This window comes from Dendrobates tinctorius, unplaced genomic scaffold, assembly GCF_039654945.1.
Source record: "Dendrobates tinctorius isolate UK_male_01 unplaced genomic scaffold, ASM3965494v1 ptg000250l, whole genome shotgun sequence".
In the NCBI taxonomy this organism is placed as follows: Eukaryota; Metazoa; Chordata; class Amphibia; order Anura; family Dendrobatidae; genus Dendrobates; species Dendrobates tinctorius.
Genome location: NW_027361917.1, coordinates 2,186,564 through 2,203,826, shown reverse-complemented (window position 1 = coordinate 2,203,826; position 17,263 = coordinate 2,186,564). Strand labels below are relative to the sequence as shown.

The 17,263-nt window shown below is 37.1% G+C and overlaps 1 protein-coding gene across 2 annotated transcripts; it reads right to left on the bottom strand.

Annotated features, from left to right (window-relative positions):
• Window positions 1–1,537: 1,537 nt before the first annotated feature.
• Window positions 1,538–15,603, bottom strand: NKX2-2 (NK2 homeobox 2). Of its 2 annotated transcripts, XM_073557403.1 has the most exons (4): window positions 15,474–15,603; window positions 7,646–8,288; window positions 5,996–6,304; window positions 1,538–2,592 (listed from the first exon to the last, which is right to left on the bottom strand). In XM_073557403.1, exons 2-4 carry the CDS (start codon window positions 7,908–7,910, stop codon window positions 2,450–2,452), a joined length of 717 nt encoding a protein of 238 aa, XP_073413504.1. In that variant the 5' UTR covers window positions 7,911–8,288; window positions 15,474–15,603; the 3' UTR covers window positions 1,538–2,449. The 2 variants fall into 2 exon arrangements, with proteins under 2 accessions (XP_073413504.1, XP_073413503.1); XM_073557402.1 differs by lacking the exon at window positions 1,538–2,592 and having other exon boundaries at window positions 4,997–6,304.
• Between the last annotated feature and the right edge of the window lie 1,660 nt (window positions 15,604–17,263).

Here is a 17,263-nt window from a genome sequence, read left to right as displayed (position 1 = left end):
TATTATCTATCTATCTATTATCTATCAATCTCTATATCTATCATCCATCTATATCTCTTATCTATCTATCTATCTGTCTATCTATCTATATCTTTTATCTATCTATCTTTCTATATCTATTATCTATCTATCTATCTATATCTATTATCTATCTATCTATCATCTATCTATCTATATCTATTATCTATCTATCTATATCTTTTATCTATTATCTATCTATGTATCTTTCTATATATATTATCTATCTCTCTATCTATCTATTATCTACCTATGTATTATCTATCTATTTATATATCTATCTATCATCTATCTATCTATATCTATTATCTATCTATCATCTACCTATCTATCTATCTATCATCTATCTATTATCTATCTATTTATCTATCTATCTATTATCTATCTATCTATCTATCTATCTATCTATCTATCTGATCTTCATTTACTTTCAGCAATATAGTATTGCAGCAAACGAATTAGGACATGATAATGTAAATGATGCTAAAATATCTTGTTTTCCCCCCCATGAATGAGTTACACACAGGCCATAGGTGACCGATGTTGAGAAAGGGATTTTTAAGACAAACATTTATTCCGTGACACATTGAGCCATGTAAAGTCAATGGGAATTCAGTGTTCCGTGATGTGGAGCTCTGCTGACCCCTGGTGGCGAATGGGTGGCATTCTGTTTAAAATAGGTTCTTTTTTTTACTGGCCAACCTGATTACATCTAGCTATCTTATTAATAATGTTGACCCAAAACAAAGCCTTAAAAAGCAATAAAACTAGATTGCTTCCTATCAGAGATAGCGAGGGCTGAAGAGCGTTTTGGAGATGGAGCTCTATTTGGCTGTTCACAGGAATACAGAGATGATATATAGTCCTGGTCACAGTGTCATTGTGTGCCTGCGCTCTTGAAAGTCAGAAGTGCATATTTCCTGCAAAACGGCAAACAGCAATATCCTATGGGGGATATAGTCATACAGGTTATGAGGGCTACAACATGCCAACTGGACGCTCCAGCTAGCTAGGTTATGCTGGGACTTATAGTCCTGCAGAAAGCAGGCGTCTCCAGACTGTGCTCCATAAATATTGTGAGGTGACATATATCACACATATACAATGTGTGTGCCTATGTGATACATATATATGTGTGTCTGTGTGTCTGTGTGTATATATATATATATAAGTGTGTATATTTTATATATATATATATGTATGTGTAATATATATGTGTGTGTATATCTATATATATATACATGTGTGTCTGTGTGTAAATATATTTATATGTATGTGTGTGTATATATACATTTGTGTCTGTGTGTGTAAATATATATATATGTGTTTATACATTTATATGTGTGTATTTATATGTGTTCTTATATATATGTATACATTAATTTGAAACCTTATAGTATTTACATGTAGAGCAGAACCACAAATTACAGAATAGCCTAATATATATATACACACTACTAATGCTTCTATATACAGATATGTTAAGAAACATTCAGAGACACACACATTACTAGTTTTAAGGTTAAATATGATATTAAGATATGATTTGCTTGATATGCACCAGACACAACCTGCATAATCCACACTACACCATCACATAACAGTGACCTGAGAAAATATCCACAGAATAATAATAATAATAATAATAATGATGATGATGATAACATATGTCGGTGACAATTCTGTGCAATAATGCCATCACGCACTTGGGGTTAGTGGCCCCAGCTAGGACCCATTGCTGTACCTAAGCTTTTGTTTTGCCACTTCATCCAATCACTTGGTAATTGTCCCTCATAAACACAACGGAGAAATGTCATTGTACTTTGGTAAATATTGAATTAGCTTGTCAATGAGCAGACTCTTGAGCAGATCCGAAGATCCATATTACCAGCAGCCCTAAGCCTAATGGTCAATAGGTAGAGAGCAGAGCTCAGGCTTTAAGTCCTGGTCGCTTCATTCATGACTGATCTCCAAACAGTCTAGGAAATAACCTGCCCTCTCTCCCCTCCAGAAACCTTTTTGCTTTGCAGCCACTGAATACTGCAGATCCAATTTCAATGTCAATGTCTTAATATTGCATTAGCCTCTTTGCCTTAAATCCCAAGTTCCAATTTCCTCTAACCCTAAATATCTTCTAATCAACTTAGATATTTACCAACCTCCATTTCCCTTCCGCAATTATTCACCTTAACTCCTGCATCCTTTAATAATGGGTTCCTTTACATGAATGTGTGCAGTCCTCCTGTTTGGTGAAGGACACAGCACAATGAAGCATTGACAGAAAGGCTGATATATATATACAGTGTACAAGAGACTTTGTATCCTCCAGGCAATGTAAATATTCAATTAATTAGAACGTCCAGAATTGTGTCCTTTGCTCTTTCTACTCCTACGTGTGTGAACCAAGCAGAGTCCCTTCTTGTCTTGTCCATTATTGGAGGTTTACATCGATTTTCCCAACACTTTTGTTAATATGTAACAGACTAAAGCGATTACAGGTGGCAGCAGGTGCATCTAAAGTCACCAATCTTAGGTACAGGGGGTCCCACATTGTCTTCGACACTTGTGCCCTCACTAAAAAGGAAGACATGGATACAATGGGTCAGATGGGTTTAGAAAGACTCGCACCACAATGTCATGATGGGTTATATGGAGGACAGGCAGAGACTTGTGTTCTATCAATGGACATTCATGATTTCCCAGGCTGGAGAAAGTATGACATGAAGTGTAATTATGAGGTCTGCAGAGAGTGTCGTTTTATTTTATGGCCTGGCCGCTAATTTCCTGTTGAATGACAAACTTGTCAGGGGCCAGGACAAATAATAATAAAAAAGGGGCCTGTTCTTCCCTGAGAGGGTCTTCTTCCACACCAATAAATATAGCACGAATTTTTAATTCGTCTTCCTTTCACAGACAACAATGCTGGTTTTCAATGCTGGACACAATTTGGGTTTTGTGAGAAGGTCTCTCTGCCCTCCCTCAGCCCAGCTGGCCATATGGAATCCAGAGTGGACAAGTTGGATCACAATGGAGCCAAGTGACAGGCAGAACAAAACCCCTAGGACAGCTCTCCCTGACTCTGGGATGCACTGCTCCTGATCAACCCATTCAATGGCTGCAGCCACAAGAAGAAGAAGAAGAAGAATGGAGGCAGCAAAAGAAGAGAACTCACTGCTATCTCCCTGGGCTCTGTCCCCCTGGGTCTCTTTCACTGGGGCCTTGTTAATATGCACGCCTCTTACATCCTCAACTCCCAGCCTTTCTTATTGTGCTGCTGTGTAATGTCTACTGTATATTGTTCAAAGATAGACTGCACAAACCGCCCTATTAGAGGGGGAAACCTAAGGCCAGAGGGGTTATGGCCACACAAGGCTCCACTGCTTTCATTGACTCAGGTACAAGCTACAAGTTACTGGGCTCCATTGTATTCCTGTGCTACACAATAAAATACAATTAAGGCAGCTACAAATTATATATATATTACAATATAATATAAATCATTCAAGATATATATAATACATTATAATATATATATAATTCAAGATACATAAGTGCAATTATATATATATATACTGCTCAAAAAATTAAAGGGAACACATCCTAGTACATTGTGTTGTTTAAGTGTTCCTCTATTTTTGAGCAGTATATATATATATATATAATTGCACTTATGTATTTTGAATTATATATATATTATATTATATTTAATATATATATATAATTCAAAATACATAAGTGCAATTATATATATACTGCTCAAAAATAGATTAGAATATATATAACTGAAAATGCATGCATGTATCTATAAAGAAGAAGATGTAACAAATATCAAGGAGTTATTATTTATAGAAATATATATATAAATGTATGTAAAATGACTCCTTTATATATGTTACAATTTCTTCTCTATAGCTACATTATATACATATATATATATATACACACATATACACTCCTTAACATATGTATTCTGAAATGTATCTAAATATATACATTTCTGCACATATGATTATTTTTGTATATATATATATATATATATGATAAAAAAATCCACATTACAGCTATAAAATATTGAGTCACCCAATCTAACCTGGTTACAATATACTCAAGCTGCATTATGGAGCATGAAAGGTTCATCTTTGTATCTGTAAAATCCGATTATAGCTGACAATTAATTTCTAAACACATGATTAAATGAACACCGAGTTACTGAGCATTTAGGGACGTTTATAGGTAGAATTAGTTTAGGGATATATTATGTCATTATGTATTGGGGGGGGGAATCCTTTATGGAAAACATGTACAAAAAAATCGTTTTTGTCCAGTAAGTAGAGATGACTATACAGCTATTAAATCCGGAGCTAGAAATGAGTCATCATTATCACTGCAAGAAGTGAAGAGGCTAAATATTGACTAAAAGACAACAAGGACCCCAACCTGTATTTCCTAGAAAAACCAATGTAAGCTCCTACAATAACGAGATCTCCTCTCACTTGATAAAGCTGACACAGAGAACAGAAGAGTTGTTCAGAGACTGAGAGCTTTCTCTGCCTGAAGGGTCTCTTTGCTGCTGGAGTAAGTGGGGTTTATTTCTGATGCTGCCTTATTTTACCTCTGCTGCCTCTTAACACAGACAAATAGAGCAATCCCAACCAAGAAAACACATAGCCCTGAAATAATAAAGCCTGAAAAGCTGTCATCCCTCCACTCTGGAGTGTACAGGATCAGAGTTTGCACATTGGCACTTAAAGTAGACATCAGCCTTACATGCTATTAATAATTATGGTACAAAAAAGGTACAAAAAATAAATAATAAATAATAATAAATCATATTAAAATAGCATATTTATCGTCATATCCATCATAATAATGCAGCAGCGCTAATAGATATCACAGTAATACAATAACAGCACATATTAATATTAATTATAAAATAATAAAAAAAAATTGTACAGCCAATATATTACTTCCTACCAAGAATTCAATCACACTTTTTTTTTTTTACTTTTTTAACACAGCATTTTATTAAAATTCTTATAAAAAGTGAAAATCTCCCAAGAAGGTGGAAGTTTTTTCGGTTTGTTTTTTTTTCTTTTTTTTTTCTTTAATCATACATAATCAGATGCATATTTCTATGTAAATGACTCTGATGTTTTTTTTTTTAATATTATTATTCTGTTCTTCTTTGAGTTTTGGGAATAATTGCATAAAAACGCCCTGAAGGTTACTGGTGACAACAATAACCACAACTATTTACAAAAAAAAAAAATCCAATAGTTCGTCGGACTTTATACATGGCCATAAATATTTAAAGTTTCATATAAAAGGAGGAAATAAAATTCTCTCTATATTTAAAGTGATTTCCACTTGCTTTATGGACGACTGACAACATCTCTACAGCACACAAAACTTATTTTACAAAAATAAGGATTAAAAAAAAAATCACAAAAAGCAGAAATAAGTTTGTTTTTGTTTTTTGTTTTCTTTCTGTTGTAGGTAGGCAGGTTCACTGTCATGGAGGAATTTTGTAAACATAGAGCACAAGTACCAGAATTTTTTTTTTTCTTTCAAAATCATCTGACCTCCCATAAAACAAAATAAATAAAAAGCCATAACCAATAATAATAATAATAATAATAATAATAATAATAATATAATAAAAATGCTTCTTTTTTACCCAACAGTCTTTATCACCATTTTGGAGTACCACAGTCTTTGAAAATAAAAGTTCACCAAGTCCACTGTTGGGCTTGCACCAAGTGATGAGCTGTGGGGTACTGGGGGTTACTGGCAGAGCTGTACTGGGCGTTATACTGCATGTGCTGTAAGGACTGGGCGCTATATGCGGAGAAGGGGAGGCCAGCGGGGAAGGTGGCTGCTAAGTCCTGGGCTTTGAGTGTGTGGCATGGTTTACCATCTCTGACTAAGACTGGCACTGCCACCCGCCTGGGTGAGGGGAGAGGGGTGACTTCCATACCTTTCTCTGCCCGTGCCCTCTTCATCTTGTACCTGTGATTCTGGAACCAGATCTTCACCTGGGTGGGGGTGAGGCGGATTAGGCTGGCCAGGTGCTCCCTCTCTGGGGCTGACAGGTACCTCTGCTGCCGGAACCTTCTCTCCAGCTCATACGTCTGCGCCTTGGAGAACAGGACCCGTCGTTTTCTTTTCTTCCCAGAGTCTGCGCTGCTGGAGGTTTCCTTGTCGTTGTCTGGGGACTCATCTGCTGAGGGTTCTGGAGATTTAGGAGAGGAATCTTGTTGGGAATTGGTGGATGCAAAGCCATGTACTGCAGGATGTCCAACAGAAGGGGAAAGCATGGTTAGCAACAAGAAAACAGAAATACCAGCATCTATCTATTATCTATCTATCTATCTATCTATCTATCTATCATCTCTCTATGTATCATCTATTTATCTATCTATCTATCTCTATATATCATCTATCTATTATCTATCTATCATCTATTATCTATCTATCTATTTATCATCTATGTACATTTGCATCTATCTATCTATCTATTATCTATGAATATATATATATATATATATATATATATATATATACACATACACTGCTAAAAAAATAAAATAAAGGGAACACTATTCCATTAATAACAGGCTGTTTGTGTTCCCTTTATTTCTTTGAGCAGTATATATATATATATATATATATATATATATATATATATATATATATATATATATATATAAAGTTTTCTATGATATGTAGCCAGCATGGCATGTGCCTCAAGATTGTGCTCTACATTTAAATACTGTAGGGTTACACAATATATATATATATATATATATATATATATATATATATATTATGTACATATATATTTACACAATGTTATATATTTATATTATATACATATATATTTATATAATGTTATATACATATATAATAATATAATAAACTGTATGATAGAGCACATACACTCTTAACGAGAATTAAACAGCGCTTGCCTATTGATCTATCTGTGCATATCCAGCAATGTTCGTACATATATATGGATACACACACACACACACACATATATGTATATATATATATAGTCCTTTATGCTCATATTAGGTCATGGCCATAAATTAACCCCCAAGTCTAGCCTCTGTGTGGTTCCTATCTGTGATTTCCTCCTGCATTGACCTTCCTGCTCCATCCAGACATTTCAGTTCTGTACCATTTGGGAAGCTTGGAAATGATGGGTCTTTTAGAAGTTCTTCCCTCACTGGCTACAGGACTATTTTCGTCCAAGATACGTGAATTGATTTTTAAAGCCTAATCAACAATTCCTTCATTGAGGAGCACAGCCTCAGCCTCGTGTAGACATTTTATTTTCCTGCCAAAAAGACTGATCTTCCAAATCGTCTGCACAAAGACCTCTCTGTAAGGGAAAATGTAGCTAGAAAGTGGAGTTATCATTTCTGTAGGTTTGATCTGGAGACTGAGGACACAGCAGAGACCCCCAGGGCTGGCACCCTGATGGGGGAGGGTCCCTGATCTATAATATTATATGTGGGTGCATTAGTAATATTATATGTCTCCCTTTACCTAGTGACCCACTGTCTGATGTTTGCCTTTATTTAGGAGTGATACTTTGGTAGCTGGAGGAGCAGGTACTTACAGGAATACTGGATGCTCTCAGTAGTCGCCAGCCACCGTGTATAGGGATTATCGCTATTGTCATAGAAGGGGTTTTTCAGAGGCAGACCTTGCACAGCTTCTAGGGCGCTCTGAGCTAACCCACCAGCTTTTTTGGGGGGCTCCGACCCTTCTGTATCTTCATCAGCCCCTTCAGTAATGGATCCTTCTTCATCATTGGTGTCAGGCAAATCTAAAATGTCCTTGACAGAAAACCCAGTTTTGGTGTTGTTGGTTAAGGAAGACATGTTCTCCTCAGAAGGCTACAGTCAACCAGTGATAATGATGATGATGATGATGATGATGACAGCAATCCTCTTTGCCACAGGGAAAAAAAAAGGTTTAGTTGTGAGAAGGAAGAAGAGGAGCAGCAGCTGCAGCAGAGTAGCCCACACCCAGGGCTTCACAGGCAGCTTGCTGGTGGACCTGCAGCAGATGAGTGATATCACAGAGCACAAGAGCAGTCACCAGCTCCTCTCAAATAGTTTGTAACTCCAGGAAAAATGCCAAAGTGGGCTCACTTCAGGGTCTGGCTGGAGCACACTGAGCAGTTGCCTGCTGTCTGAAAAAAATAAGCCATAGCTGGAGTGATGAGTCCATATAAGGTTGGGTCTTCACACATGAACCTGCAGAGAGGAGAAAAAGTACATTAAGATCCAGAAAGCTTGGCCACGTGTGGGCGGGTCCTGGGAGTCAAGTGGATGAAGACAGTGTTTGCAGATGTGAAATTGTGGGTTTTGGGGAGATCGGAGCCTTTACCATTGGTGCTTCAGCCCATGATGAGTGGTATAACGTGTCAATTAATTACAAAGATGGGGAGGGCCTTTTCCATACTATTTACATACAAAGGACCTCCAAGTAGCTGAGATCCTGCACACTTGAGACCACGTTTAAACAAATTGTCTCCCTCTCTCCGCTGCCTTCTCCTCATCCTTTAGAAAAAAAAAGCAGCAAAGCAGAATATTGAGTATTTACAGAACCTACAAGACCCACTCAAGATATTGGGCTTTACCTAAACAAGATGCTATTCACATGGCAGGAGACCGACTTATGTAAACCTCTTAGGTCAATATTGTGGCTGGGGCTTAGGGATGAGTAGGATAAATTAAAAAGGCAAGTAATTGATTCTACTTTGCTCCAAAATAAACTAAAGTGTGTGGACATGTAATCAACCTGGGAGCTGGGCTCTTCTTTGTGAGAAGGGAAAGAGCATGGCCATTGTGATGCCTAGACGCCCTTTAACAATGTTACTATGTAAAATAAACCTGTCTGTGAGCTTTGATGGCTTCTCAGGAGGAAATGCAGAGAGATTGGGTTGTGTGATGGTGGTAACTAAGAGAACATAGGTGCGAGCTAAGTATTAGAGGAGCTGCCCATTGTTCACACGTGTTACCTTATTCTCTAATGGTTAGGAAAACTGTATTCAATTTACCAGCTATATATATATATATATATATATATATTTCATTTAATTACATGAATATATTACAGATATTTAAGCTTTGTAAATGTTGCTATTATTTTATATTTAATGTATATTATATATTCATCATATGCATCATGTAGCCTATGCATCCTTAGCAACATGATATTTATTATTACTATGTGTTGTATTAGAATGTTTTCACTCTTTTATCCCTATTACATTCTACTTTTATTATTATATTTGTCTGATTTTTTCTATCAATTTGCTATGTTTCTGATGAAATATAGCATGTTTCTGGGATCGGAGCAGGATTTGTATACTGTGAGTTTTGGGTGCATCAAAGGGGGTCTAGGGAAGTTCTCTGACTTTCTCCCACCACTGTACACCAAGAGAAAAAAAAAAGTCTGGGAGATGCAGGAGGGGGAAAAAAAAAAGCCAATGGATTATTGTCGATCAGTTGATTTCAGTATCTGTGTGCCTCCCATCTAGTATGTGATGTGTGTGACAATGCCATGGGTCTTAGCAAGCCCCCAGCTCATCCTGGGTGGTCGGACCCGGGCAAACACAAATACAAACCGATTGCTAAGCTGCGGACAATGGGGGAAATGTAGACAAATGTCCGGCTCCTGTTGGATGCTTTTGTCAGGGCTCAGTTTTTGCATTTATTTCAGTAGCCAAATAATACATGATTGACGCCCTCTTACAATGTGCCCTAACTGTTTGGGATAAATCTGAGGTTGTTGCTAGTTGTCATGGCATTCAACCTCTTTCAATGGGGCTATCTCTTCATTCAGTTCTCAGCCCTGCCGCAGCTTTAACCCTTCGCCGGCCGATGGTTGACTAGGCAAATAAATGGTTAAGTCGTTTAGGGACCTTTAAGGCAATAGGAAATTGGCCCATAAAATGTTTTAAAAGTCCAGAAATTTATTTGAAAATAAAAAATAAGCATACATTTTTTTTAAAAACAAATTTGGGCTGATGGAAAGTCATTATGATGCCCAGAAGGGATTTCCTTCATTGTCTGGAATTTTGTGACAATTTCCAAATGGACTTAAGGAAATCGAAAATGTGTTTGTGCCTTTCATTTGGAGGATTATTATATTGGTCTAATAGTGAACTGAGACCCTGAAATACAGCTTGGTAGACCTGGTGCCTGGAGACCCCAAATGCTATCTGTCTGGTGCTGTAGAGATGAGTGGGCTGCGCTGGACCACCTGACAGGTGAATATTCCTTCATACAAGGACTTGCAGGACTTGGGGCTCATTAGCTGCACAAAGCACACAATGACTTCATTCATGTGAACTACTAGGTGAAATCCAGCATTAGGTGCAATATTTACCCACCTATGTGCTGCCAACCAATAATATTGGTTAAGGTAATGCATTGTTACCCAGTAAATGTGTATATATATATATATATACACATATATATAGTCAGCTGCAAACAGCTATGCGATAAGTCCATTATATAATTTATTTTTCTGAGGTCTTATTGCAGATGACTATATATATATATATATATATATATATATATATATACATATATATGTATATATATGTTATTTTATTTAATTTAATTTATTTTACTCATTTATATAGCGCCATTATTTCCACAGTGCTTTATATATATGTACCTATTTATATATACACCTACTTTTCATGTATTTTAATTAAGCTATATATCATATATTAGTTGGAATCCAAGCCATGTCTTTATGTCTTTTTAGGTTCTGATTGCATTATATTCCTGCTCCTGATATAAGGAATAAATTACTTCTCATACTTTTCCCACAGATTGCACACAAAGGAGCAATTATATAACTATATTATTGGCCTCGTATCTATTTTCGTTTACATTGTTTTTTTCCTCCTATAATAGTTTTATATTTTAGTTTGCTGACTATTGTACTTACTAGGTTTAACCTGTTACCTGCCATATTGAACATTCATTGAAAAGCGTGTAATCCATACAGTGACACATTGGTTATTCAGACCCTTTCGGATGCTGCTGCTTCTCTTTTTCTTACTGAAGGACTTATACAGGTTTGTGCCATTTTTGCTTCTCCTCCTCTCTAATGTTCTATTCCGGTAAAATGTTGTGAAAACAATATTTCGATTATTCGGTGAAGCTTGATGTTGTGTGGGCAAATGCGGGGATTCGGAAATGTTTGTAGTTGTAGCATTATAACGAAAATAAAGAACAGCTACACCGCTATATCGCGATATGATATCGGGGCTACTCCACCTGGCAGCGGTGTGGGCGCAGCACTGAGCTGGTGTTTGGGGATTGGGAGAGTTGTGGGATTATTTGAACAAGTGAGCAAGGAGGAAAGAGATGTGACTGTGATAAGTGGCTGCACTTCAGCTCGAGTGCTCTCTGCTACTATTTACCTGGTTACTTTTACAGGTGGCTTTATAGCACAGGGCACCGTCTGTAGTAGCACTGTGCTTTTTTCTCTTCTAATCAATACATTTCCTCCATTCTCCCCTACCACTAATCTCTATGTATAGAATATATACATAGTTTATACCCTATCAATAATCCCTATGAAAACAGTATATACATGGTTCTATACCTTACCTAATAATTTTATATAATTATCCCCTACCAGTAATCTTTATACATGTAAAATATAGATAGTTCTACATCATACCACTAATCTCTATGTATTTAATATGTATTTAATATATGTTACCCCTAAAATGTATATCTATAAATATACTATATACATAGTTCTATTCCTTACCTCTAATTTCTACCTATATAATGTATATGGTTCTCCTCTACTACTAATTTCTCTCTCTATATATAATATGTGTACATGTGTATATATATACATACATATATATAATTCTCCTCTACCACTGATCTCTATGTATATAATATATATAGCTCTCCCCTACTATATATATATATATATATAGTAGGGGAGAGCTATGTATATATTATATATATAGAGAGAGATCATTTGGAGAGAAGAAAATATAAATACTATATATATATATATATATATATATATATTTATATATATTGCTGCTCAAAAAAATAAAGGGAACACTATTCCAATTGCAACAGGCTGTTTGTGTTCCCTTTACTTTTTTTGAGCAGCAGTATATATATATATATATATATATATATACCCTACCACTTATCTGTATTTTAATAGTAAATCATTTATACATAGTTCTCCCCACTAGTAATGCAATATATATAACCAATTATCTCTATGCAAATTATACATGTGTACACACACACTTGGAATAGTCTTTAATATAAAATATGATACTTAATAAAGTTCAAAACATTGAATATAATAACTAAATTCAATCTCCCAACTCCAAAAACAAACACAAATGAACCTCATGCTTTAATATTTAATATTATTGACCCTACCAGAAGGTGATCATAAAATAAACTGTATGTTTCGGGTCCCTTTGTTTGCAGCAGTGTATGGCCTCTATTCAGACTGCCCGGTGCTGTTTCCCTATCAGCTGCCATCTCCATCTCTTCCTCTCCTGAACACTCAGCTCCTTCCCTCTCACCAGCCAGGTCTCTGTCTCCTCATGGCTTTATTTCTTAATCTCTCTTAACACCTCTCTTCTCCTTCTCCCACTATTATTTCTCCTATATACTGAAACTTCCTCGGTAATGACCTGTCTTTTTGACAATTGGATTATAACACCGCTAGAGTATTTCAGAGCATGGATTTCTTTTTTTCTTCTCTCTCCCTTCTATCAGCAGATTATCTCATCCAAAATTCATGACTCCCCTGCATGGAGCAGGGACACGACTGTTTATTTTCCTTTAATGAAACTTGTTGTGGGGACATACATTTTCATGGCATGATAGGAAACAGGAGAAGTGTCTTGTATTTTATATTGTATTTTATTATATCCCCCCAAAAAAATCTGTGCTGTAAAAGAGGGGGGCATCACCAGAAAAAAATAAATAAATAAAAAATCCCCCATTTTTATGGCTGATGAAAACGACACAGTGCCAGGCTGCATATGCCATTCTCTTGGCATAAAGTCATAATATCTGATGGGAGCATAATGGATGTGCATTGATAAAGCTAGTGTAATTTCATTCATTAAAGTGCTCAGTGGCATCATTATATCATCTTCAGGATGACATATAAGGCTGACCCTCTGCTCATCACACAACACAGCTCAGATAACAAGCTTCAAGTGGATTAGTCTATTGTTTGAATAGTTCCAAGGTGCAAGCAATTGTTTTCTTTTTTTTTCCCATTCACTTCAGACAAACAAAACATATTCCACCTTAACGCTCTGTTGAGGATTACTGAAGCTGACACAAAGGCTTTGTTGGGTTGGATACTCTTCTCCAGCTAGGACTTGGTGGCACACTTGAAATCAACTTGGAGGCAACACATAGACCAATTTAGCCCTGACAATTATCTTACAAAAAAAACCCCCCCAATCTTTGCTGAAAGCCCAATAAAAGACACATAAACAAACACAGGTGGAAATGATGAAAAGTTACAATAATAAGCACTGCTGACAATACCTTCAGCTATGGATTTATATGAAGCATCGAAACCCAAGCTAAATGGCTGAGCAATGTGACACACCATGCAATTCATTGAGAGTCCTCAAAGGGAATTTAATAAAATCAATAGGATTGTGGACCTCAAGGGCTGGCTTGGACCAACTTGATAAAATATCTGGCTTGATGCAGTGTTGGTAGTATCTACTCTGCAGATAGATAAAAAGAAAAAAGATTGTATTACCTGTTTATGAATCAGTAAAAGCTATTCGCCTTCCATTAAGGTTAGATGATCAAATGCATATCAATCAATCCAAAGCAAAGTCACCCACCTAAGGCACTTCCCCATGACAAGCGATTAATTATTTGTTCAAAGTACAACAATCTAAATTGGAATTTTTATTTTATTTCACCAAAAAGTGTGATAAAGCCATTCTGAGAAAATAAGCTGGGGATTTATTCTTTGTATCAGTCACATTCCATGATGGGGATATGTCCTGAGGCTGCACAGGAGGATTTGGCTTTGGGATTGCAATAATGAAGGCACCAGCACCAGCTAAATGTATAGCCTGGGTATATTTAAGGGCAAAGCTATGGCACAGCCCTGGGGGCTTTTTATTTTATGTGCTGTCCATTATGAGAATTTAATATGAAAATCAAACCCTTTGTTTCCCTCAGGCTAACATTTTCTCTTTATTCATCTTCTCTGCTCCAGAAATGATTAAATATGTCACAAGGAGATTAAGCACCGTTATTTTCCCTGCGGAAACAGCCATTTCAAGCCCGGAATGATAAAGCTGAGTATTTTATGGCCTGATTTCACGTTTATTTCTCAAAAAAATGAAATACAATGCTTTAAGCATATCCTTATCTAAACGTGACTGCTACAAAAAAACTGAGCCCCTGCAGGACATCTGGGGGAGGTTGGAGCCAAACAGTGATCATGAATGAAGTAGACAGAGGTGCCCATGTTAGGTGCATTATTCCCTGTGATGTCCATTTCATAGAGGATAAACAGGATTTGCTATGGGAAAATTAAAGTACCAGTAAAGCATGCTCTAAATGCCTTATTCATAATGATAATCGCTGCTCAAGTCAGGAAGGGTGTGAGAAAGGAGAGAACTCATGATCCTGGTGGAGGAGGCTACAGGGATGGTGGGGAGATATTACTGATCCTCCAGCGATCTCTACTGACTCAAAAGAGAACTGCTCAAGAGTTTCCATCACAGAAAGACAAGGGTGATGATACTAGGGAGAACCTGGTGCGCTGACATCCTAAAGTGTTTTGCAGCCTTCTTAAGCCATTAACCAACACAGCTCTAGAACAGAAGATGGAGCCATCATGGGCAAGGATGGTGTTCCAACAGGTAAATAAAGAGCCCTATCCCAAAAGATAGGCTCTCAAATCCCATATATTGGCAGCCCTGACAGAGAGCTGAGCATGATTTATTACTCAGTTATCTCTAAGAGACCATCTGCAGGCACTAGGGCTACTTCTGTCACCTGTCTTCTCCTCTGCTCCAGAAGATGACCAGACCTTGTAAGGTCCATGCCCAGTGGCTGGACCACCTGCTGAATCGCTCAGATGAGGTTCCCCCTTTTCTAAAAAGTCATTCATTTTGCATTAAAACCCACATCACATCAGCAGCATCTCAGCCTTGTGGAGACGATGGCAGATAGTTTTTTTTCAATGCGCAGCTCAGATCAAACGCTTTGCAGCCTCTTTGTGCACTTGCAAATAAACTTATCCATTTAATCCAAGTCTTTCAGAGGAGACAACTGCTCGAGAATAGAGATGCCAGACTTTTATTTCAGGGTGCAAACTAGCAGAGGGACAGCAACAACAACAACAGCAACAAAAAAAGAAAGTCAGCTCACCTGGTGGAGGATGAAAGTAGGAAGCCAGGAGAAGAACAGCTGGGGACAGTGGTGGGTCTCAGCTTTCCAGAGGTAAGGAGGAGCTGGAGAGACAGATAAGGTGGCACTCTAGGCACAAGCTCACATACTCTGCTGCACTTCTCTCACTCTGCAAATACATTTATTTGCCCTTCTCATCAGTTGACCCACATATCTCCTCTCTGACAAACTCCCCTCTGCTCATATCTGCCTATGACTCCCTGAGTTCCTCCTGCAGAATGACTGTCACCCAGCCCCCACTCTCTTAAATTGCAGGTTCTATTTGCTTTTCTTCCCTGTGACGTGAGGCAAAATATTGGCCATATGTTCATCGGTAATAAATTGGTTTTAAGTGCAAACACCCTTTCCCTCTTGATAGCATTCATCTGGCATATACCTATCTATGTTTTACAGTACTTGCTGCAATGCCTATTGCTATCCTCCAGGACTGTACACACTAGACCAAGGGTGCGCAGATTGCTCCATGCCTCATGCTGAATAGTTGGGATCTTGGATTCTTTAGTTGTGCTTTGCTTGTAATAAATATTTCAGTAGCCAACCAAGTAGCCAGCTGCAGCAGCAGATTTTAAGTGTGGTGCACAGTTTGCATTAGATCTGCAGATATCACCTGTGCTAGCACATGCTTTGGTAGATATAGACCTATGATTTAGTTTCCATTTACCACTAGGTATGAACAGAATTTAGGCTGTGTATCTTGGAGGTGAGGAATTAATTTGGGGCAGATTGATGTAAAACCAACTCCAGGGGCTGGTGATCAGTGGAAAAGATTCTGTGTGCTACTGTTCCTTTATTTACAAATATCATTGTCACAAAGTTATGAGTTTTCTTTTTGTGCTACTTCCCCAATCCATTTGTTACCAATTTGTTTAGCTCAAAAGCTAAAAATATTTTGTGTCGGCCGTCATTTTATTACAGGAACCTAAAATGTGTTGGACAATTTGGCTCATCTAAAGAGTGTACCAATGTTCTTTAAACTTAGTTTTTTTTTTTTTCCTGGGGGGGAGTAATATATTGACCCAATTTGTTGTGGCCAAGATAGGGTCTCATTCAGACGCCAGTTTCTCTTGTGTGACAATTGAACTGATTTTCATCAGTGCTTGGGATCAGATTTTCATTAGAGTTCAGTGTTTTTAATTTTTGCCATAAGTGTTTTTTGTAATGATTTTCTCACGTGCTGAAAAAAACACGTTTAAAAAAGTTTTTCCTCCTTTTAAGCGTAGGTTCGCATGAGCGTATAAAAAATCATTAGGTTTCAACCAAGAAAGTAGGACAATTTTTTTCTCATTTGCCATCTGTATGCAATCCGTTTTTTAAAACAGGAGCTATTAATCCTTTACAAGACCATTTATAGTTTCCTGTGCTATAGAATTGCAATGTATTTGTAAAAAATGGATGCTACAATATGGCTCCGTATAGCATTCGAGTTTTCTTCACGGACCCATAGACTTGAATGGGCGAATGTCATCCTATTTATGGAAGAAACAAGTCCATGCAGTGATTTATTTTCACACACTGATTCGGTCAGTGAAAAAAAAAACGTTTATCTGCATTGTCCCATTGAATAAAATACGGTTGTGTGTATGAGACCTAAGGGTGATTTTGATCTGAGACTCGGACAAAAAATGGACATGTCTCCGTTTTATTTTTTTTGCAGACCAATGAAAAAGACATGAACATGCGAACAACCGCAGACTATAATCTGTATGTTTTTTATCCATAAAAAACACAGATGGAACAAGTCTATGAAAAAA